The sequence below is a fragment of the Heliconius melpomene genome, chromosome 3 (genome assembly GCF_056956725.1).
Source record: "Heliconius melpomene rosina isolate 202511_hmr_F chromosome 3, ASM5695672v1, whole genome shotgun sequence".
Classification (NCBI taxonomy): domain Eukaryota; kingdom Metazoa; phylum Arthropoda; class Insecta; order Lepidoptera; family Nymphalidae; genus Heliconius; species Heliconius melpomene.
The window spans coordinates 2,071,268-2,094,006 of NC_140391.1; the positions used below are offsets into that span (position 1 = coordinate 2,071,268).

Genomic DNA, 22,739 nt, shown 5'->3' on the forward strand with positions numbered 1-22,739 from the left:
TATTTGCTATTATGTATTTTTAATCTGTTTTACGTAATCTGTGGTCATCAAATATGTACACCACAGATCAACAATCTAAAGTACAGACTAACGATAAATGTAATGATTAACGAATAATTTATAAAAAAAAATCGTAAACGATAACGTAAAGGTGAAATTTATAATTCTAATATTAACTAATATATAATTAGTATTCTCGCCTCATAGAATTGAAACCTTCGATAGTTTCGGAAATAGTTTCTATTTTTTTTTAATCGGTTAGAACTTTTAAAAAAATCTGTTCTCTTAGAATAAATAAAACAAAAAACACGTTTTTTGACGATAATACAATTAGAAAAAAATTGACAATTTAATATGTAATGTATATTCCCTGAATATATCATCGTTCGCATCGTCACTTACCACCAGGTGAGATAAAATGCTTGCCTATCTACCATAAAAAAAATATATAGAATGAAGCAGATGACAGACAGAATGAATGACTGAAATGAATGAATGAATGACAACCGAAGCCGTACGATAAATGTCAAATGTAAACCATCTTTGGCCGTGATTTGTTATTTTGTTCTTTGTTTTATTTATCGTAGTGAAACGAATAATTAATTAATTATACTATTATTGTAATTGTTAATGATAATACATTCCTCTATTGACATCCCAGTTTCTTTTGTTTATAGTAAAGGAAAATAGGAATAATGCAAATCCTGTGTTAGAAGACTGTTATAGTCTTCAAGCGATAGATCAGTGGTTAATGCAACAATAAATTAAAATATACATTTAAATATATATTAAAAATGATTTCATATCACATAAAATTATTAACCATAGCATTTTTGATAAGTTGTGCATTTTGTGAGAATAAGTACAGCCAAAAAGCTAATGAGAAAAAAACAAATGAAGTAGATTTTAGAAAATTAGAGAAACCATTTCGGATGAATAAATTAAATATTTTATGGACAAAAGCCCAGCTGGTAAGTTTTAAATACGCCTTAGTTGAAAGTTACCATTAAAAGTAATTAAATTACTTAAAAAATAATTTACATACTTTATCTAATGTTAAGAGTTTCATCTACTTAATATACATTTTCTATTATTTGATATTGTAGCGTCTTACGGAACCAAAACTGAAATCATTATATAGTGATTTGATGATTCAAGACAAAGAAGAAATTATACATAAAAGAGTAAAAAGTGAAGGAGGTGACAAGGAAGGGTTTAAAGAAGCAGATCTTAGAAGAAAGCTCACAAATATAATGAATGCTTATGGATTACGAGAACACTTTGATGATGCTCCTAATGTCAGGCAAAAACAAGATCCTGTAAGATTACATTTACTTTTTTATTTTATAATTATTTGAGTCATTGTGATACAAATCGACTAAATGCCATGTTGTTGGTGTGATAGCCTCTCACTTCACAGCATTCGATTCAATCACTCAATATATAATGTCAATTTTTAATTTAACAAATAAGGTGCATCAAGTGTACTAAGTAGTCTCTAGACTACCATACAATATACAGGATGATATACATGGCATGAAGCTAAGAAAATACTTATGCTAATGTGTTACTAGGTACCTGTCAAATATTTATTTATTTTTGGTGACAAAGTATTAAAGCTTCACATAAATTTCTAATTTTACTATAGATTTGTTCATTAAATTAAAGGTAATATTCAGTACAAATCAAGTTTGTCTATTACAATGTTAAAATATGTATTAAAACAGTTTAATAATAATAAAGATAAGATAATTTAGCATTTTAAAGCACTGCACTATGTGTCAATGACATTTGCTTTTTTACAATACTGATAAGTATTTAATAAGTTAACAAGTACTTAAAATATGATACATAAACCTAAGATACGGGTAACAACATATGACATTAATAAACTTCATGTCTTATCCTGCATATAGCTTTGTATGCAGAGAGAAGCTACCAATTGGCACGACATTTTGTTCTACACATTCCTCCAGAAGTTGAGACATTTTTACACTTTGCCTACCGGAGTTGTAAAATGATAATAATTTAATAATATGACCATTCCAAAGCACTAGCATCTGATTTTATAAGTCACAGGTTGTGGGTTCAATGAATACTCTGGGGAATTAAATTTTTAATATTTTCATTTATTTGCTTTAATAACAACACAAAGCAGTATTGCCTTCTGCCACTCAATTCACAATGCCTAAAGAATTTGGCGGGAAGTGAGGAATGGAAGTGTCTTATTGGAAAACAGAGGGGAATAGGGATTGAATTTACAATTGTTTGACTCTGCCCCAGTGTGCCTTGACAGCCATCTGTAAATAAAACAAATTGATATGATGCCACCAAAAGAAATTCAATATATCAATATAAACATACTGTTAAGTAAACACTTAACTTATATTTAAAAACATATGCAGAGAGAATATACAATAACATCACTCTTCCTACTTTCTCGCTATTAAATTTACGTTGGAGCAGGGGCACAAGCGCGTGACTGAAAAAGTGACATAATGTAGGTTTGATCCCTACTTGAGGAAATGAAACATTTTAAATTTTATTTTTCTGGTTTGGTGCTGCGGCAAAAGCGCAGCGTTGAGTTCCTCCACTCAACATTTAGGCCCCCTCTGCCTTCCCTACTCCATGCGGGACACAGCATGAAGTTGAGAATAAATATATGTAGATCCAAATCCTTACTATTTATGTTTTAGGCATACAACTCTGCTATGGATGGCTACATTAATAAAAGTTTATTTAAAGATAAGAAGCTAAACATGTTGTGGTCGAAAGCTGAAGCTTCAGGTTTCACAAGTGAAGAGCTTGCAGCCCTAAGGGAAGAGTTCACTCATCATCAGGACAAAATAGATCAGTACTACGACATTCTCGCTAATATGGAGACTGGGGATCAAGAGGCATATAAAAGTAATTTTTTTATAGTTGTATTCAATGATGATGTTTTGCTTCAATGTATCCTGCCTATTCGGCAGATAATCTAGTGTTAAGACACTCTGTTCCCTATTTACCCTTCCATTTTTTAAGACATTACTTGTTAAGTAGCAAAACTCAACCAGTTACCAGAGCAAGAAAATGAAAATAATTCATTCCGCCGAGTAGAAATATATTGGGTTTTTATCGATAATATTATTAGTTTGCCTACAACGTAATATTAACAGCCTTTTAATAAATCAGATAGAAATGTCAGTTACCTTTTAACTAATGGTAATATAATAACATTTCATATGTAATATGTGTAGTTATAAAAAATTAAATGTATTTTTAATACTGATAATTGTTATACCGATTCCGAGAAAATTTATGAGTCCATAAAGTGATGTTGGCATCATATCATATCATATATCTTATAAAACAAAGTCGCTTTTCGTGTCTGTCTGAACTTTCTAACTCTTCTTCTTCTAAACCACCCAACGGATTTTTATGCGGTTTTCACCATTAGGTCGAGTATTTCTCAGGGAAGGTTTATATATAGTTTATTATTTGTACATTCTTATGTAAATTAACATAAATACGATAAATGTGTCTAAAGTCCTACCCGTTGAGACACTTTCGCGCATGCGCTGCTTTAATGGTAAGTACTACATGAAAATAATGTACTGGAGTATTGTTCCTCTTAATAAGATCTACAAAAAAGTCCGCGAGAGCATATTTTTATCTTTTAAGGATAACGTGTAGTAATCATATTTCTGTCTAAAAATAGTAATTTCAATATATTTTTTATTGTGAGGGATATTTTTCCATAATGGTATTAATCCTTATCCTTTAAAATACTTTATTAATTTTCTACGTTAAACGAAGATAAAATTTGCTGTTTACACTATCTCGAAATTGCGAATAGTTTTAGAGAAAAACGCATTTAATTATTGACACATCACGCCGTTGACTCATCAGCTGTGCCGACTTAAGTTTTACTGATCCTTTACTCTCAGCATATAAATAAGTATATTAGTTACGTTGGCCATTTAATGTAGATCAAAACTGTCTTTTTCTGTTTTTCATTTTAATAAGTACTTTAGAAGTTGTTACAATATCAAAACATCCTTGCTGCGAAACGCGCCCCGCGACGTTTTGCTTATACAAGTGCGTCATGAGCAGTCATCGGTGGTTCAGTGGTAGAATGTTCGCCTGCCACGCGGGTGGCCCGGGTTCGCTTCCCGGCCAATGCATTCTATTTAATTTTCCTCACAGGCAGCCACGTAGTGCTTGCTTTTCATCAGGGACAGAATACCCTCTTCAACATTAACCACAAGCTCGAAAAAAAGAACCCGCCCGCTGTAGCAATGAAGATTTAGATGCGTTTGCACGTATTGGATAATTGGAGTTGAATGTATTATTTCAGCGCGATATATTTGGTTTCATATTTTTTGTAGTAGTTATTAGTAGGTAGGCTTTTGTTTATAATTTCTTCCGTTTAAAAATAGTCATTTAACTATATAAAAATAGTCATTTAAATATATTTTAATAAGTACTTGAAAAGATTAGTAGTACAGATTTAAAATTACGGTACCTACTAAAAAATCCTTGCCGAGTAAAACAATTGGAAAATACTTATTGAAACTACAAAAATGCGGGTTGCATTAGGGTTTAATTAATTATCTTAAGTGTCCACATTATCTTAAGTGCTTTGCAAACATACATTATATGAATAATCCAGTAGTAAAAGCGGGCGAAGCCGCAAGGGGGTCGCTAGTACATCTATAAATAGCATAATTGAATACAATTGTCTGTGTCCTAAATTAAAAGATTGTTTATGTATGTTCGTTTAAAATACACTTCAAGGAATACTGTCTTATCACTCTCATTTACAGCAAAAATGTTGCCCTTTGACTTGTTTGAAACTGTCCAATGGATAGTGTATAATGGGTGATTACGAAGTTTTTTAGGTTCAATTCAACAAAATATAACAAAGTAGCTTTTTCCTGCGGTTTTGCTTGCGTGGTCCAATGAATACGATTAAGTTGTGTATTAAGTATTTTTAAGTGCCCGAGGTAACTGACACTGGGGTAGTGGGTACCATTGCAACGATTAACATAATGTAATATGGTTCCAGCTTTTCTCGACTAATGGACTATCTAACACGTATAGGATTTTTATAATTAGAATCAGTAGTTTTTGAGTTAAGTGAGTTCTACCAAACAAACTTTCAATCTTAAGCTTAATATCAGTATATATATATAACAACATTTTTTTTGTTTCTAGATGTAGTAAACGAAGAAGAAATGGAAAGGTTCAATGACATCAACTACGATCGTGATAACAACGAGAACGAGAACGTCGACAAGAACTTCGTCGATAAGGCCAACTTGGTGCGCGAGAAACATCGCGGCTTGAGAGACGGTTATGATAGATTGCAACGACTCGCTGCGAGAGGTTGTAATAATTAAATATTTTTAATTGTTTCAACTTATATAGTTTTCTATATATTTCAGTTTTAAAGATGATTTTGGCCCTTGTCTATCCTGCTGTATCCGGGATGCAATGTAAAGGTAGACTGTTAAAGAATAAATTCAATATAACAATTATATTTCATGGATTAGATTCTGATACTTTTTTTTAGTTCACGCTAAATCCCACATACAGCAGGGCAGACGAAGGAAATCTTAGTGTTTAGTCACTCCGTTCTTTAACTTTCGAGACATTGTGTGTTGAAGAACAGAGAGGAAAAACGAAAATAATTCACAGCCCAGAGTGAAAATCGAAAATAAGCGCGTTTACAGTCTACGCCATTACTATGCCACTGCGCCACAAGTCTCTACTTTTTTAAAATTTATTATTTCTAAATTACAGTCCTGTTAAATATTATCTTATAATTCAGCTGTTTAATAAAATAACTGTTTATTTATTAAAAAAAATAGTGTTTTTGGACACGAAAAATATATTTCGCATATTTTTTAGAAAACGTATAAAAATTTTAAAACGTAAAATGTAGCTAGATTTGAATCACACCGTACCGAAAAAATAACGTAATACGTTATTTTTTTGTGTTCTAAAGTAGGGTTCTTATATGTTAGTTAAGACAGTTGCCGAAGAGACGGTTTTTATGAAAAAAATAAAATACGTATATTTCAACATAATGATAATTCATTATTTATCAAAACGATAATCGTTGACAGGTCCCAATAACAAAGAGTTCATTGAACCTAAAGTACAGGGGCTGTGGCGTTTGGCGGCAGCAGCTAATTTCACTGTAGACGAACTGGCCTCTTTAAAGGTAAACAAATCATATTTAACATTTTGGTCAAACACATGTCATTTTGTCTTATTACCAGAGCGAGCAATTGCAAATAGTTCATTCCATCGAGTGAGAAACTAACCCACAAACGTCGTGTTTACAGTCAGACACTGTCCTACGACGGCCTCAAACCTGCTTCGGCGTTTATTCCTAATACAAGAATAATATTATATTCTCCATTATAAAAAATATATATGGTAAGTCCACCCTTAGGAGTTTTTCTTATACATATACTGTAGTACAATATAGAACTTTATATAATAGGTAGAGCTACATCACTACGAGACGCGCCTGCTGAAACTGCGGACGCTGCACGCCGACGAGGCAACCAACTTTGATAAACATCGTAGTAAGGTGGTATACATATACTTCTACTTTAATTTTTTAGTAGGATTTCTCTGTTTTAAAATACAACTAAACATAGAGGCTAATGTCAAAATACTCCATTCCCACTACTTGACGGAATGCATATGATTCTCAATATAGTGATATAATTTACCAAAACAGGAAAATGAATATATATATAATTTAAATACAATCACTTTTGAATGGGGATCAAACTTATACAACAGGGTGATTGTAATCTCAATAGTATATTTAGTCTTTTTGTAATTACTTATCAGAAGCATTCTTTTTTAATATTTGAATGTGTATCTTGTTGCCCTTTCGACTGAGTAATAATCGGTACTTAAACTAAATGTTTTTAACTGTATTATTTGTTTTTATATTACTTCTATTCTATTTGTGTTCTTAAAGTTATTTAAGTTAGTTATTAAATTCAACGATTTTAATAATTAAGTTATTTTAATTCAACACTGGTTTATAGATTGCAGCACCTGGTGATAAGATGGACCACTTTGCTGATCACCAGCAGATGATAAAGAAGCACACTCGTAAAGTGGAGAAGTTGCACGCGGAGCTAGAAGGGAAGATCATGGCCAGACATACTGAGTTATAAATTTATATATACATAAAGTTACAATGTAACTAATACTACTGTTCTAATAATTTAAGTAGAAAAATGAATGTGTAAATGTATATTTATATAGGAACTCCAAAGAATTTCATGTTTCAAATAAAATGACTTTTAACTATTAAATACAAACAATTTTATCATGACTTTTTGGCGACATAAAAAAAATTCTTTCAAGGTCTTTTTTATATGCTTCAGAATGAATCTCTGATATTTTTTTCTTAAATAAACAATTATTGGAAAATATAGTTTTGTTTCAATTTATGCTGTTTTGTCACTGAAAAAAATTTATGTAGGTATTCATATAAAGCTTTTAACTAAATATCATTATAAAATTTATTTAATACAAATTATTAGGATAATTAAAAATAATCAATGCATATGAACAAGTAAGGCCCTATTCAAGAAGACACTGTAAAAGTTTCAATAACGGTTTATTTACCTAGAACTTACCGCACATCCTTTAATAATCATATTCGAGACGCAAAGTCCTCAGTAATAATTTACTTATAAACATACACATTACCCAAATATACCTAACAATAATATTAAAAATAATAATAATAAAAAATAATAATAATTGGAAAAAAAAACTTAGGTGGCATTAAAAACACCAGTGGTTACAGTGCATCAATATATGATATTTAATCTTCATGTACAAGCAAATTTATTATTTATTACACGTTTAATGTTGACGGGTCGTCGCGCCACCCCGAGGGCCCCCGACACGCTCGCTTCAGTCGGTCGACCTGTATAAGGACTTCTCGATAGGATCATTTTCTCTATTATGTATATAGATAATCTGTATAATATAATTCTTTCTCACTAATATCTACACCGTTTCCAAGGGTTACAATTATATATAATCCTCGTGGGATAGTTGCGGCGGCCGACGCTTAGTGGCTCCACTTGCTCCAGGCCTGCTGTGGGGACAAAACAAATACATTTCAGTATACAAGCATTCTATATATGGAAAATTACTAAAAGTATAATTCTCATAAAATAGCATTTACCAAAAATTAAATCCAAAGTATTATTTGATATCTTCGTATATTTATTTGGTATACATATTCCCATACTTTTGCATTAGCCATCATCTGGCCATGGTTTTTGATTCAGCATTGTGACAATGGTTTCTTTCTTATGTTTCCTATATATATGTATATCTATATAGGATAGGTATGTCCTACACCATCTTATTTGGCCTGACGTGGTCAATTACTTGAAATTTTCGTAGTGTAGTGAGACAGCGTCTCGGGAATATAAATTATTTTCATATCCCTGCTTTGACAAGATAAAGCGCGTCGCTGGGCTCACTCACCTGTTTGTCAACAGCGTGGTGCTGCTGGTCCCAGTGGTGGTGGTCGGGCGGCGGCATGTAGGGCATGGGCATGGTGTGTATCATAGAGAGGGCGGCGGCGGTGGCACCCGCACCCACCGCGCCCACTCCCACGCCTCCCACGGTGCCGTACGCGTCGCTGCCCACGTTCACGCCGACGCCCACGTTCACGCCCATACTGGTTACGTTTTGCTGTCGAATTCAAATATACTTGATGAATCATTTTTACATTTTTAAAATTTTGTACTATAGTTAGATCTAAAGTTAGAAAAAATATTTTCTAAGCAATCAATAAATCTGTACATTAACAAGTTTTATTAGGAGTGGGATAAGAAAAAAATTATAAAAGCCAACCTGGTATCTATCATGGTCGGTGCGGTGGTGGTGGGCATGCATCCAATCATCAGGCGCAGCCAACTTCCACGCGCGCTCCGTGCCTATTGGTCGGGGCTTGCGTTCCTCTTCCTCACCCCAGCCCACGCCCACTGAGTTGACTCCCACGCCCACTCCCACATTACGGTCGATTAGAGACTGGAATATTAATAAATTGAAATAGTTTACATTATCTAAGGAAATTTTTTTATACTTCAGTTTTAAGAACTGCTTCTACATTTTTAGGAAAATTCAAATGATATTGAATTAAAACTTCCACAGACAGCATCACAATCAAAAGTTTCAGAAAAATAAATAACGATTATATATATTCTATAACATTAATATATATTATAATATTAATGACAAACTGTACAAGCGACAATTACGAATTAAATTTTCACTTGAATAATTTATTACTGCATATTCAGATATATTAATGTATGTCCATTTTGACTGGACAAAACGAAGCGTGTAAAACCGCAGATAATTTTCACAATTAATTGAAAAAAAAAAACTATACAATAAATTTAGATATGAACCTGGTAAGGATGGCCGAGTGTCATTTTGGGCTGCGCGCTCGGCGGGTACAGCGGCAGCATGGAGTTGATGTTGCCGCCGCTGCCGCCGGGGAACAATTGCTGTTGCAAAAGTTGCTAATTAGAGAATGGATAAAAGGAAATTTTTATTAATATGTTATATTTATAATTTTTTATATTTTATAAATAGTTATTAGTGTATTTAATATTTTTATTACAGAATAAAATATACAAAGTATATTTTTAAGTTCATTAAATTTTTAAAATATAGAAGTAATTATATTTTTGTATTTTTTATAGCAGTATGGTATTAAAGCAATAAATGCAATGTGACACTCATGTTATTCAGTAAAACACAAAACATAGTCGTTTATTAGAAGTTTTTTAGCTTCACGTGGTATCCCCTAAACATAGTAGAGTATGCACTGGGTACCCTGTGTTAACATACTAAATTCCCCACTTTTTACCGATTTTTGAGACATCATTAAAAATAACATTTTTATTATTTTTTTTTTACAAAATCAAATGACTCAAATGGTCAAAAATAAAATATGAATATATTGAATATTAAAATTTATTATACAACGACCCCCACCTGTGTTGCATGTTTATGCTGCTGCTGTTGCTGCATCAGCGTGTGTCGCTGAGCGAAGTCGGGCGCGCGCGGGTTAAGCCGTGACTCTACGCCCACGAAGCCCATGCCCAGAGAGCCTGACACGCCTGACACTCCGGGGCCGGTCTGCATGCCCACCTGCATGGACATTTATATTTATTAATATATAAATATAATGTTCTAGGCGGAACAATTATTTGACAATAGATTCGAAAACAAAAATTATGCAACAATTGAGGGTTCAATTCCTACTCGGGTGAAGAAATTATTCATTTTCTCTTTCTGGTAAAAAGACAAAACGGGGCGTTAAGTTTCGCCACTTAACACACGACTATTCTATGTCTGGTATATTGGCATGGGTAACGGAATGTTTGACATTAGTTAGTAGTCCCTTCTGTTATATGGGATGCAGCGAAAATCTAAAAAACAAAGAACCAACATCCTACAAGACAAGCAAAGAGAAGAAATAATAAAACAATTCTACTCATTTGTTCCTGCCTGTAGAAATGAAAACATTTTTAATATTGACTTTTTTTTTTAATGGTAACTGACTTACAACCGTTGTTTCTCATGACCATATCTGCGAAATATATAAAAAATGGATACATAAAATGAAAACTTGCCATCATATTATGTCCGTTCCTGGAATTGTCTTGGAAAATTGGTCCATTTCTAGATAACCCGCTCATGTCCATTGCATTTACAGCATTGCCTGTAATATAAAAGCGATTAATTTTGACGTATGTGAAACATTTCTAACTATAAAATATATATTTCTTATGCAAGATGAATATTTTTCTCTTTTTCATACACTTTATGCTACATAACAGAGTAAATAGAGGGAACCAAATATTAAAGCTCTCCATTTACAGCCCGAATTCGATACATTGCGTCAGGAACCAAGTACCTGACTGGATTCCAGTGCAAGAAAAATAAAATAAAATTTACAGTCCTCAGTGGTATTCGAATCCATAACAACAAATTTTATAATCGTTTAAATTTGAATATGTACAGATCTTAACTTAAATAAAAAAATTGCTGCTTTTAAATTGTTTTTTTTTTTGTTTTTATCATGCAATCATTCCTTGAACCTTGATCTTTAGGTTGAATGAATGTGGAATGTAGATCTTAATTAAAATGTTAAACACTCACCGATAGGCATTGGGTGGTAGGGCGGGGGCGGCGGCGGCGGTGGCGTTGAGCCATGCGAGGAGGTGCGCGAGCACGGCGAGCAGCCCCCGCCGCCGCCGCGGTAGCCCGGCGCCTTGCTCGCGTCCACCTGTGGCCAGTGCTTCGCGATATCAATATACACGAAATTATATTGGCTGATTATGGTAAATGTCTATAGCTACACTACACGTCTATAGTACGTATATGCGTAGACAACTTTCAGGACAGTGTTTTACGCTTTCCGTCTGAATACGTAATAGTTGCGAGTTAAGTGGTGGAAATGTAGCACTTTGATTTACCGGAACGAGAAAATTAAAATAATTAATCCATTTAATGATTGCCATTTAAATATTAGTTAACTTGACTTAGACCAGTCGTGGCGCAGAGTATGATTGTAAATGAGACTGGTTGTGGGTTTGATCCCCACTCGAGGAATGTAAACACGTTGTATTCTAGTGCCACTCAACACGCAATGCCTCCAGAATTTGGCGGAAAGTGGTGGGTGGTGAAGCTGATAAGTGTAGGTACAAATGCATACCCACTGACATACACGTTAAATGAACAAATAAATAAGAAGGCCAAAATCCATATAAATAAATACCTGTGGTGTAGGCAGGTCGACGTTGTGGTCGGCGGCGCCCCACATGGCGGCTGCGCCTACCGACAGGTCCTTGAACAGCGAGTACTCCTGCGCGCCTCCGCCGCCCGCGCTCCCCGCACCACCGCCTGCACCCCCACCCGCCACGCTGCTCGCGCTCGGGCACGATACGCTTGTGTTTACCTGCAAATATTAAATGCAAATTTAAAATAATTTCGGGTATAGACAGAGTTTAAATTGTTTTTTGTTTAATTGCATGTTTCCAATACAAAAAAGTTTCTCAAAATAATAGAAAATTTATTTTATAAAAAAATGCAAAGTACAGGTCCATACTTCACAAACATTGTCTTGAATAAAAAACTCCCAACACTACAATTTGTCCTGAATCGTCAGACATTCCAAAAAATAAAATCACTAACTAAACACTTTCAACTTCATGTTAAATAAATACACTTAAATGCAAATCTTGAGACAAAATAGAATTTTAAATAAAACTCCTACCTGAGGTGTGGTATTAATGTGGAGTGCTGAAGATGAATTCACTGGTATGTCTTCATTGCTCCATGTGCTCGAATTATCAGGACTTAGCTGTAAACATTTCGTTATATAAATAATAACATTAAAATATTAATTAAGTAGCGTATATGTAGTCTATGTATACATGACCTTGAAGGTAGCTGGCTGCGCCGATTTTATTCTATGATATTTCTTACTTTTTAATTAGAGTTCAGAAATTAAAACCGAAGGGCAGGAATGACTCCTCGATTGTGTTATAGTGATAAAACTTTTTTTTACCTTTTACGCGTCGCCCTGCATGGAGCAGGGAACGCAAAGAAAACCCAGTATCAAAACACTCAGTTCCCCATATTCCTGCCTAATGCGAGGACCATATTTAGTGTCCTAACTCAACGCTACAAATATTTAGTATGTCAATATATCCACACAATGTTTTACCTGTAAAATATCATTATGCTGCCGTATAGCAGGTCGCGGCTCCTCCTCAATCTTGGCCGGAGGTGAGTCGCGTGCTTTGTGAGGGGAGGCAGCACTAGCGGGTGCATTATTGCTCGGTGCTGGGCTGCTTGGTATTACCTGTGAATGGGATCGCATGCATTCGTATTAAAGTAAGTAAATGCTATACTTTAACCACAAACTGCTGAACATATAAAGATAAATAAAAAGAAACGACAAGAAACAAGTGAAATTATTTTTTTTTTATTATTATAAATACTATACTATGATTATGCAAAGTGAACGGCAGTATGGCGTTCAAAAAGGTATACGCCACTTAGGCCCTAAATCATAAACCACTATATCTATAAATGAAAACGACATCTCAAGATCTTGAGAGTGATTTATAAATACGGGCATTAGAGTGAATGCCATTAATGAGAACCAATAATTAGTTTTCAGTGGCCTTTACCTGCAGCCTCTGTAGACAAATGGAAATAACTAAAGTTCTCTATTATATTCAAAGTCCCAAATGATTGAACAATTTACGTGATTTAACAATATACCTCAATAAATGGACTATCCAACAGAAAATGTTTTTCAGTGCATACCACTAGTGTGAAATAAGCATGTTGAATCAAATAAACAGTTTAGTTTTAAAATATTAATATAGATTCTGTCTTACCTGTGGTGTCGGTCTAGGCTTGGTGTCAACAGATGGTGTGGCAGTGAGCTTGGCGGCAAACGTGTGACCTCGGGCGCCCACTATCGCGCCAGTGTACGACAGCGTTTTGGCACTGGCACTGGCACTTGTGGTCACTGGCAGGTTGCTCGTGGTCGTGAGCGTAGTTGTGGTGGTGATCGTTGTCCGCTTCTCTGGCAGTTGTATGGCTAGGGAGAGGAGATTTGTTCGAAAAATTTTTTTAAAACAAGAAAAAAATAATTAAGATTAAATGTATGCAAGACGAATTTATTGAGATTAAGTTAATTTCATTCACTTGGAAGAGGCGTACGGCAAAGCGCTGTCTACCCTAAATTATTTACATTATGCTTTTTAGAAAACATACAAAATGTATTTTCTTTCCTAAGTGTGGAGTAACACTTTAAAAATATTTATATGGCAATACATATAAAATTGTAGATTCAATGTCGACTCAGGATAATAAATTATTTTTATCATCTCTAACAATACAGAAGGTTTCGACACAACATAAATTATCAATCAAAATTAATTTCATATTTATCACCTTGTGCCTGCAGTCGAGGCATGGGCGGTCGTGCCGCGGAGTGCGGCTTGGTGGCGGAGCGCCCCGGCGGCGTGGAGCGGCTCGCGCCCAGACCTACTATCGTGGTCGCTATGCCCACTGGCATGGTAGGCTGTAATATTTATATTATTATTATACTTGATGTTTATATATGTATCCAACTTTTAAATATTAAATATTCTGGTGCTTAACTTAAATAAACTATGTTAGTTATCGGTATTGGTGATCGTAGGTTTTTGACGATAGTATTTTTTGATTGAAACACTTAGCAGGTGTGGTTTTACACAACAAGGCTAGTTATAAGTAGTTTTAAGAAATAAATTCTAATAATTAAATTATTGTTCTAATCAAGAGCGTCAGTTGAAAAAATTGCTATCAAAATCATTATTTACTTCTATTCAATAAAAATTACTTTTTTTTCTTTTATTATTAGCTTTTTCTTCAGAAATAAACAATTATGATTAGAATACACCAGAATTAATTATAGTTTTGCATTATATCCTTTGTGATACATCTATAATACGGATTATGTTACGAAAAATATTTATAAAATGACTTATACATTTTAAATATTGTGGCAGAGTGGCACATCGTCTAACCGCAAACAGTAGAGGGTTCAATTCCCACTTATAGGAATGATTTTTTTAATCTAGTGGTTTCAAATAAGACAAAGTGCAATGTTGCGACACTGTACCTTGGCGGGCGCCTGCTTGTGCGGCGCGGGCTTGGGGAGGTGCGGGGTGTGGGGCGCGGGCGGCGCGGTGGGCAGCTTGGCTCGCGGCAGCAGCTGCCCGATGTCCGCCTCGGGGTCGCGAATCATGGCTGCGATCAGCTGCGCTGCCTGCTTCGTCGCTTCCGATGACCCTCTGTGAATTATGGAAAACATCATAATTTATCATCTAGTAAATAAACAAACAAAAATAAATTTCTTGTTTACCTCCCCTTAAAAAAAAACTATTAATTTAGCTTATCTATTAGTTACGTTTTTAATTTTGTATCGTTATTATATTTTACTAGCGGACCCGGACGCGGCTACGCCTGCTTGAAATATAAGAATATAATTTCTATAGAAATATAATTTCAATCTAGATGAAATGCTAAAAGTGACTATTATATTTATTTTCATAAGGATGAATATCAAAATGACGCGGTGACGAACGCGGTCGCGTAGCGACGACGGTTGTTATTAACATGGCAGAATAAATTGCATGTCAAATTAGAAAGTATTTTAATTTATTAGTATATATGTGTAATGTAATATTATATAGCCTATAGCACTTCTGAAGAATGCAGCTTTCATACAAAACAAAAACAAAGTAAATCGATCCAGTAGATCCAGAGATCTTAGCGTTCAAACAAACAAACAAACAAACAAACAAACTCTTCCGCTTTATTATATTAGTATAGATTTTATCTTAACATTACAAGATAAAATAAAATATAATAACGATATTACTTCCGTAAAATAAATATAAAAGTGATCACTCACTTGATAGTAATAATCCTCTCGCCCTGCCCCTTGACCTGCTTGTCTACCTCGATGTGCGCGCCGGTGGCGGAGCGGATAGCGTTGATGTTGGAGCCGGCGCGCCCGATCACGCGCGATATGGCGTGCGCCGCCACGCACACTTTCTTACAACTGTTTATGCAAATTTATTTAAAGGTGTCATTTTTTTATTTTTATTCTCTTAGCTTCATGATGTATCCTGCACATAGCAGGGTAAGCAGAGGGAACCTAGTGTTAAGACACTTCCTCAGATTCTCCATTTTCCACCCATTTCTGATCTTGAATGTGATGCCTGTTTGTTGTGTGAGAAGGAATACAACGCCGCGCTTTGCCTCATTACTAGCAAAGAAATGAAAATATTCAATATTTCACCTCCTCGAGTGGGAATCGAACCCACAACAGTCGCAGGCTTGTGCCCCTACGCCACGATTAATCTATAAGTAATTAGAAAAAAAATATTTAGAATAGTATAAAAATTATAATGTATCCGGACTAGAACCAGCAGATGTTGGCAGTTGTTTAAGCGCACTAGCTAATTCAGCAACATCCATGTTCTTAAAATTCTTACTTTCATTGTAAGAATGTAGAATAATTTATATGTAAAATAATAAAATATTAAAAAAGTATACCCAGGTTCAAGTGTAGAGAGGGCTTGTACACTGGACTTGCGTACCACTTCCTTCCAGCCTTCCTCCCTTCGAGTTCCACTAGTGTTGCTTTTCGGAGATGTGCTCTTATTGTCACTTTCCCATCTAAGATAATAATAAAGTCTTAATAATATTCTTTCTGGACAAATGTCAAAATTTTGTATAAAGTGGATATTTATCATTATAAAAAAAAAGAACTTAATTGCGTGTAAAATTAGCATCTTGAGTTTCAAATTAAATGACTAATTCAATATCACATCTTAAGCTTAGTTTACAATTACAGCTGCACTAAATTTATTATAAAACAAACCATAATATTTCTTAATATTTAAAAAGAATAATATTTTAAACTAAACTCACTTTATTAAAAACATAAAAAATTGAACGTAGCGGGATATGGAACCCGCGCCTCTTGGAAATCAAACTTTTACATATTTCTATAAAAGTATTTCTTTCCTAAACGTGGAATAACACTTTAAAATGTTAAAAATAAACAAAACTTACTGATTAGCATGTATCTTCTTATTTTTATCAGTCGCGTCATCGTCCTTGTCTAGATTGTGTCTGCTGGACTCAAACACTTGACTCTTTCGAGAACTGTTCCCATATTTAACACTCGGTAAGGTGATACTTTTGGCATCTTCCTCAAGTTTTCTGTAAAAATAAATACCATTTATCCACTAATTCTCGTTTTATTTATTCCAAAGTAATAATAATTTTGAGTATTACATACAATATTAACATACAATGAATATTCAATTTCAGTAGTGCTTGATTTTAAAAAAGACTTGTTATTTATTTTAAAAATATTTAAGTTGATTTTGTCTTCAGATATTAGTATGTAACGTAGCATCTGAGTAATAAAATACCAAATAAACTTATAAGAATAAGAACACAGTGCCAACCTCTCGACTGGTTTTTTTTCAAACAAAATAAAAATAACCTAATTAACATAATTGTGACTAATGTAATATATGACTTGAGCGTTGCATAACTATCAACTGAAAAAATTGCAGTTCATAATACAACAATTTAAATTTCTGTAAAAGATTTCGGCCGATATTTTGTGGGCACCTTGAAGCTAGGCTTGCTGAACTTCTGCATTGAACATTTGGAAGGAAAATTATTTAAAATAAGTAAACATCCTAAAATCAAATCAGCGCAACGTCTCAGCGTCGTGGCGGTTTTAGGTTGTGACCCATTCGCGGGAATAAAATATTTAATATTTTCATATCTACGCTCTGTTAACGAGTTAAATTCCGCCACTCCACACGTAATGCTTCCAGAATTCCGGGGAGGGTGGGAAACGGAAGAATCTAGTATTAGGTTCGCAAGTTCCATTCACCTGTCCTGCTAGGTGCGGGATACAGAGTGAAGCTCAAATAAATTTAGTAGACATACTTCTCCTTCTTCTCGGGTCGTCGCTCAGGCGCGGCGGGCTTGGCGGGCGTGGCAGGCGGCGAGCTTGGCGCTACGTTCTCTTTCTCTTGCTTTTTATCATTTTTAGTACTAGGTTCTTTTTCAGGCTTCACTTCTAGTTTAGGTTTTACCTGGACATAATAAACTTATCTATAAAAGTATTCATAATTCATGTGTGTTATGTAATACATTATGCTTATGTAGAAAAGTACATTGTTTATCAGAGAACAACCTTAAATCCTGCGTATTAGTTAAAATCCATTATGTAAAGTAGTTTAAAGTATTTATCGTACAAAAGTGGGAAAGGTCTTTATTTTACTATGTAAAAAAGCTTTTAAAATACTACTGTTTATATTATTATTTGTAGGTTAGACTTACTTTATCTGGTTGTTTCTTAGGAGGTGGAGGCTGTGGCGCGGCAGGAGTCTTTTCCTCTTTTTTCTTCTTTTTCAACTTCGCGCTTTGAGCCGGAGGTGCTTTTACGTCCGAGGATGAGCAGGAACCCTGTAGTTATGTAAAATGCTAATGAGTTAAGATGTATTATTAATATGTGCTCTTCGCTCTTGTGTCCAGGGAACCTATTGATTAGATATTTTGATCCTCACGTTACGCCGAATTTTTCGAGACATTGCGTGTTGAGTGATGCAATTCAACGCCGGGATTTGCCTTGGGGCCAGAGCGAGGAAATGAAAATCTTAATAAATAATCATTAATTTCTTCGAGTAAAAATCGAACCCACAACAGTACAGTATTAATATTAACAATAACCTGCGAATTAGCGTCGATACCAGAGTCGCCCTCTTCCCGAGGCACAGGCTCGTCGTCGCCTTCTCCGCTCTCAGAGATCTCGCCGAGCGCTTTGTCACTATAGATGGTGTTCTTGTCGTTCTCTGCTTGTAGTTTACGTCGCTCCTCCTGTTTTGTGTGACAACATGTTGAATGAGTATGTGTTATGGAATAATAAAAGGCAATAATAAAAATCTTTACATGATTTTTGAGAGTTTTTTTAATGGTATTGTATGCAATTGATTTAATAACAACATCAAAAAAAAGTAGTTAAAGAATTGGTAAAGCCTACGAATCTCAACAAAAAAACCAAAGTTACATAATACGTCCGCGAAGTATTATACATTATGTAACTATATTTTTTTGATACATAACTAGAACTCTATAAAAATATCTTGAAAACTCTAGCCTATCCTATTATCTTTATTTTTTTCTTCAAATCGTTCTTTTTACACTTAAATAGTACCCTTTGCATCCACACCACTAATTATAGAATACCTTCTTTTCCATTTTCTTCTTCTTCTTCCTCTCACGACGGCGCGCGGCGGCCTGGCGCCGGCTCTCCTCGCGGCACCGCTCCGCGTCCAGCTCTTCCAGCAGTATGGTCGCGTTCTGGTTAGCGCGCGCCGCCTGCGTCTCCTTCGCCGCTCGTATCACTCGTACACACTCTTGACATTTCTCTAACAGCTCTTTGTCTGATATTGTGCAGATGTACCTGGATGTTGATGGCATATGTTAATATAGCTTTACGTTATATTTAGAATATAGTAGGGTAGGAAGGAGGAGTTTGGTGTTAAGACATTCCGTTCCCAATGGCACTGTCTAATTTCAGACAGACATTATGCTTTGAGTGGCGAAGCTTAATATCGTACTTTATATTGTTACCCATCAAAGATTGAAAAATGAAAATAATTTTTACCCCAGAGTGGAAATCGATCCCACAACAGTCACATTTACACTTAGACAGCCCTAAATTTATATCAACAATCAATTTTCGCATAAATAAAATAAAAGTAAGCAAAGTTTTGTAAAAAACGATCTCACCTGGTCATTTCCTGATCGGAGGGGAATTGCGTTACGACACCGACCATCCATTTCACTACTTTTGTATGACCCTTGCGGAAGGCAGCCATCAAGCATGATACCTATGAAAAAAAATATATATAGTAAAAGTTTATAATATTATAAATTAAAACGCATCAATCTCAGAAATAACTGATTCAAATTGAAATATTATTTTTGTGATGAGTAGTCCATTTCTTGAAAAAGGCCATATAAGGCTAAGTTACATCAGGTCAATGGTTTCAATGTGTCCCAATGTACTCCCGATCAAAGGGAACCTAGTTTTGGGACACTGTTCTCCACTTTCCGCCGAATCTTTGGAGGCATTGCGTGTTGGTGGCGGAACTCAACGCCGCACTCTTCGTTATTTACAATTGCCGACGAGAACACACCCTCAGGTATAAATGACAGCTATGTCATAAATATTTAAAAAAACAACATAAATGAATAAACAAAATATTAAAAGCCTTACTTTTCTATTGTCCTGTGAGTCGATGTCAGCGCCGGCAGCGTATAACATCTCCACAACAGCAAGGTGTCCGCCATTGGCGGCCAGCCATAATGGTGAATTTCCTTTTTTATTTTTTACTTCTACTGCCGCCCGCCTACACAGTTAAATAAAGATATAGTATGTTTATATATCGCATTATCTACTTCAATCATATTTTCTAACTTACATCGTAAGTGTTATATTTGCCAACAATAAAAAAAATAGGAGATGACCATACCACACTATTTCTAGTCTAGTTAGGGTAGGTCACCATAAACAAGCAAATACTGCACTATTTAAGTTAAGAATCCTATATACATCTATACTATTCCATTAAAGTTCACATTAAAACTATAATAATATCAAAAAAAGACTAACCTCTGCAACAACAACTCCACAAACTTAGTATGTCCCTTATCAGCAGCTATAGTCAACGCTGTATCACGAGACGAAGGCACTGGGGGCGCGTTGACATCCGCCCCTTTGTCCAGCAGCACTCGCCCCACCTCCACGTAACCACCGCTGGCGGCCTCCATCAGTGGTGTTAGACCCGTTTTGGCACGATGTTCCACATTGGCTTTACGATCTAGCAGAAGACTTACTACTTCGTGTCGACCTGTTAGCATAACAATATAATTATGTAACTGTATTAATTATTTATAAATATTATATTAATATTAAATATGTATATGTAACATACATTTCTGAAAAATCCTTGCTTGCTTATATTGAGGCCAGTCGTAGTGCAAGGTGGCACGAGAGTTCGATTGTCACTCGAGGAAATGATTTATTTAATATTTGCATTTCCTCGCTCTACTGACGAGTTTCAACACGCAAAGTGGAGAACAGAATGTCTTAATTTTGCCCGCATACACTACTTTGAATGAATATTTCGTTTCCCTTTATGGCGAGTAAGGAAAAGGAAGAGAGTAAAAAAAATGTCCTTGTAACTTAATTTCATAAGAAGTATAATGTATCAGCTTCACACTGTATCCCCCCCCACACAGCTGGGTAGGCAGAGGGAACCTAGTGTTAAGACACTTCGTTCCCCACTTTCTGCCGAATTCTGGAGGCATTGCGTGTTGAGTGGCAGAACTAAACGCCGTATAATATTAAAAAAAAAACGTGTATGGACACACAATCCACAACCGCCGAGACGGCATACAGCCCGTACTATAATAAAATATAACGCATTACTAATACTAATAGCGATACCTTGGAAACAAGCAAGCGTGAGCGCGGTATTGCGGTTGGTCTCGATCTGTGCGTTGATGTCGGAGCCGCAGTCTAGCAGCAGGCGCACGGCGGCCGTGTGCCCGTTCATGGCGGCCAGCATCAGCGGCGATATGCCCAGCTTGGAGCCCGTGCGGGAGTTGATCTCCGCCTGGAAATTGTATTAGTAAATATTGTCTTTTTAATACTAAATATAGTTTAAGTTTTGGATTTTTTATTGAGTTAGCTAAATCTTATTAATTCTTATTATTTTACGACTTCGCTAAAGTGATCTAATGTTGTAGTAGACGATAAGTAATATTTTATTACTAGCGGACCCGGCCGCGGCTACGCCTGCTTGAAATATAAGAATATAATTTCTATAGAAATATAATTTCAATCTAGATGAAATGCTAAAAGTGACTATTATATTTATTTTCATAAGGATGAATATCAAAATGACGCGGTAACGAACGCGGTCGCGTAGCGACGACGGTTGTTATTAACATGGCAGAATAAATTGCATGTCAAATTAGAAAGTATTTTAATTTATTAGTATATGTGTGTAATGTAATATTATATAGCCTATAGCACTTCTGAAGAATGCAGCTTTCATACAAAACAAAAACAAAGTAAATCGATCCAGTAGATCCAGAGATCTTAGCGTTCAAACAAACAAACAAACTCTTCCGCTTTATTATATTAGTATAGATTATACTATTTTAAAATATTTGGTAATCTTTGTGGTTAATCTACCTGATTTCTCTCGATTATTGAAATGGCCGCTTTTACCAATATCTTTGAACATTTTTGAGTTTTATGACCTTTTAATGTTAAAATCGTTTTAATATCTAACTCACATTATTTATAGATTTTTATTTATAGTTTATAAGAAATTACCTGATGATGCAACAACAGCCTTATAATATTAACGTAACCCCCAGACGCAGCCAACGAAAGCGGCGTGTAATCAGACACATTGCGGTGTTCCTTGTTGGCTCCTCGGTTCAATATGAGTTCCACCACTTCGTATCTGCCCCCGCTGCATGCGAGAGACAGTGGAGTGTCCTTGGTGCGTTCTGACTGGGCTTCAATGTCTGCACCATGGTTGAGGAGTATTTCTACTATCTTTTCGTGACCCGCTGTCGCTGCTAGTATTAGTGGAGTGAAACCCTGTACAATAAAAGTATTAATTATATTATGATCAAATATAAATTATTGTAGAACGTTTATTTGTAAATTTTAATATAATTAGATTAATGAATAAATAAACCCTAGTTTCAACACACTCTTATTTGTTTTATCTATTACTTTATTAATCAACCAAAAACTATGTAGAAAACAATGTCATATTTTTTGTCTAATCACTTGACAGTTCAATTTGATTGAAAATTTGTGAATATATTCAGATGTCATCATTATATTATAATTTCAGAATAATATCATGGTATGCCACATATGAAAAAATATTTTTAAATACTCTTCATTATTTTCTTTTATAATTTTTAAACTGTTCTATTTAGGAATGTATTGTTTATTGCAAAAAACTAATACAAAAAATAAA

At 34.9% G+C, this 22,739-nt stretch overlaps 2 protein-coding genes across 14 annotated transcripts in view; one reads left to right on the forward strand and one right to left on the reverse strand.

Moving 5' to 3' along the window:
* The first annotated feature begins 520 nt into the window (after positions 1 to 520).
* LOC146539834 (alpha-2-macroglobulin receptor-associated protein) lies at positions 521 to 7,451 on the forward strand. The gene is made up of 7 exons (XM_085207621.1): positions 521 to 971; positions 1,107 to 1,319; positions 2,697 to 2,907; positions 5,200 to 5,370; positions 6,114 to 6,211; positions 6,497 to 6,586; positions 7,059 to 7,451. Exons 1-7 carry the CDS (start codon positions 795 to 797, stop codon positions 7,188 to 7,190), a joined length of 1,092 nt encoding a protein of 363 aa, XP_085063747.1. The 5' UTR covers positions 521 to 794; the 3' UTR covers positions 7,191 to 7,451.
* Positions 7,452 to 7,825: 374 nt separating this feature from the next.
* Positions 7,826 to 22,739, reverse strand: part of mask (multiple ankyrin repeats single KH domain) — a 41,244-nt gene continuing 26,330 nt past the window's right edge. For 9 of the 13 annotated variants that reach the window (XM_085207613.1, XM_085207617.1, XM_085207616.1 and 6 more), the window contains 25 exons: positions 22,076 to 22,348; positions 21,179 to 21,347; positions 20,342 to 20,579; positions 19,946 to 20,078; positions 19,456 to 19,556; positions 18,910 to 19,126; positions 18,394 to 18,540; positions 18,004 to 18,129; positions 17,608 to 17,756; positions 16,711 to 16,860; positions 16,189 to 16,311; positions 15,542 to 15,691; positions 14,747 to 14,918; positions 14,035 to 14,164; positions 13,473 to 13,678; positions 12,791 to 12,928; positions 12,338 to 12,424; positions 11,840 to 12,019; positions 11,221 to 11,359; positions 10,692 to 10,780; positions 10,051 to 10,206; positions 9,459 to 9,572; positions 8,899 to 9,075; positions 8,527 to 8,736; positions 7,826 to 8,128 (listed from right to left, as the gene is read on the reverse strand). In XM_085207613.1, coding sequence (XP_085063739.1) covers positions 8,102 to 8,128; positions 8,527 to 8,736; positions 8,899 to 9,075; positions 9,459 to 9,572; positions 10,051 to 10,206; positions 10,692 to 10,780; positions 11,221 to 11,359; positions 11,840 to 12,019; positions 12,338 to 12,424; positions 12,791 to 12,928; positions 13,473 to 13,678; positions 14,035 to 14,164; positions 14,747 to 14,918; positions 15,542 to 15,691; positions 16,189 to 16,311; positions 16,711 to 16,860; positions 17,608 to 17,756; positions 18,004 to 18,129; positions 18,394 to 18,540; positions 18,910 to 19,126; positions 19,456 to 19,556; positions 19,946 to 20,078; positions 20,342 to 20,579; positions 21,179 to 21,347; positions 22,076 to 22,348 — 3,801 coding nt within the window. In that variant the 3' untranslated portion in view covers positions 7,826 to 8,101. The remainder of the gene's footprint in view (positions 8,129 to 8,526; positions 8,737 to 8,898; positions 9,076 to 9,458; positions 9,573 to 10,050; positions 10,207 to 10,691; positions 10,781 to 11,220; positions 11,360 to 11,839; positions 12,020 to 12,337; positions 12,425 to 12,790; positions 12,929 to 13,472; positions 13,679 to 14,034; positions 14,165 to 14,746; positions 14,919 to 15,541; positions 15,692 to 16,188; positions 16,312 to 16,710; positions 16,861 to 17,607; positions 17,757 to 18,003; positions 18,130 to 18,393; positions 18,541 to 18,909; positions 19,127 to 19,455; positions 19,557 to 19,945; positions 20,079 to 20,341; positions 20,580 to 21,178; positions 21,348 to 22,075; positions 22,349 to 22,739) is intronic. The other 4 variants (XM_085207611.1, XM_085207620.1, XM_085207609.1 and 1 more) reach the window with 3 other exon arrangements.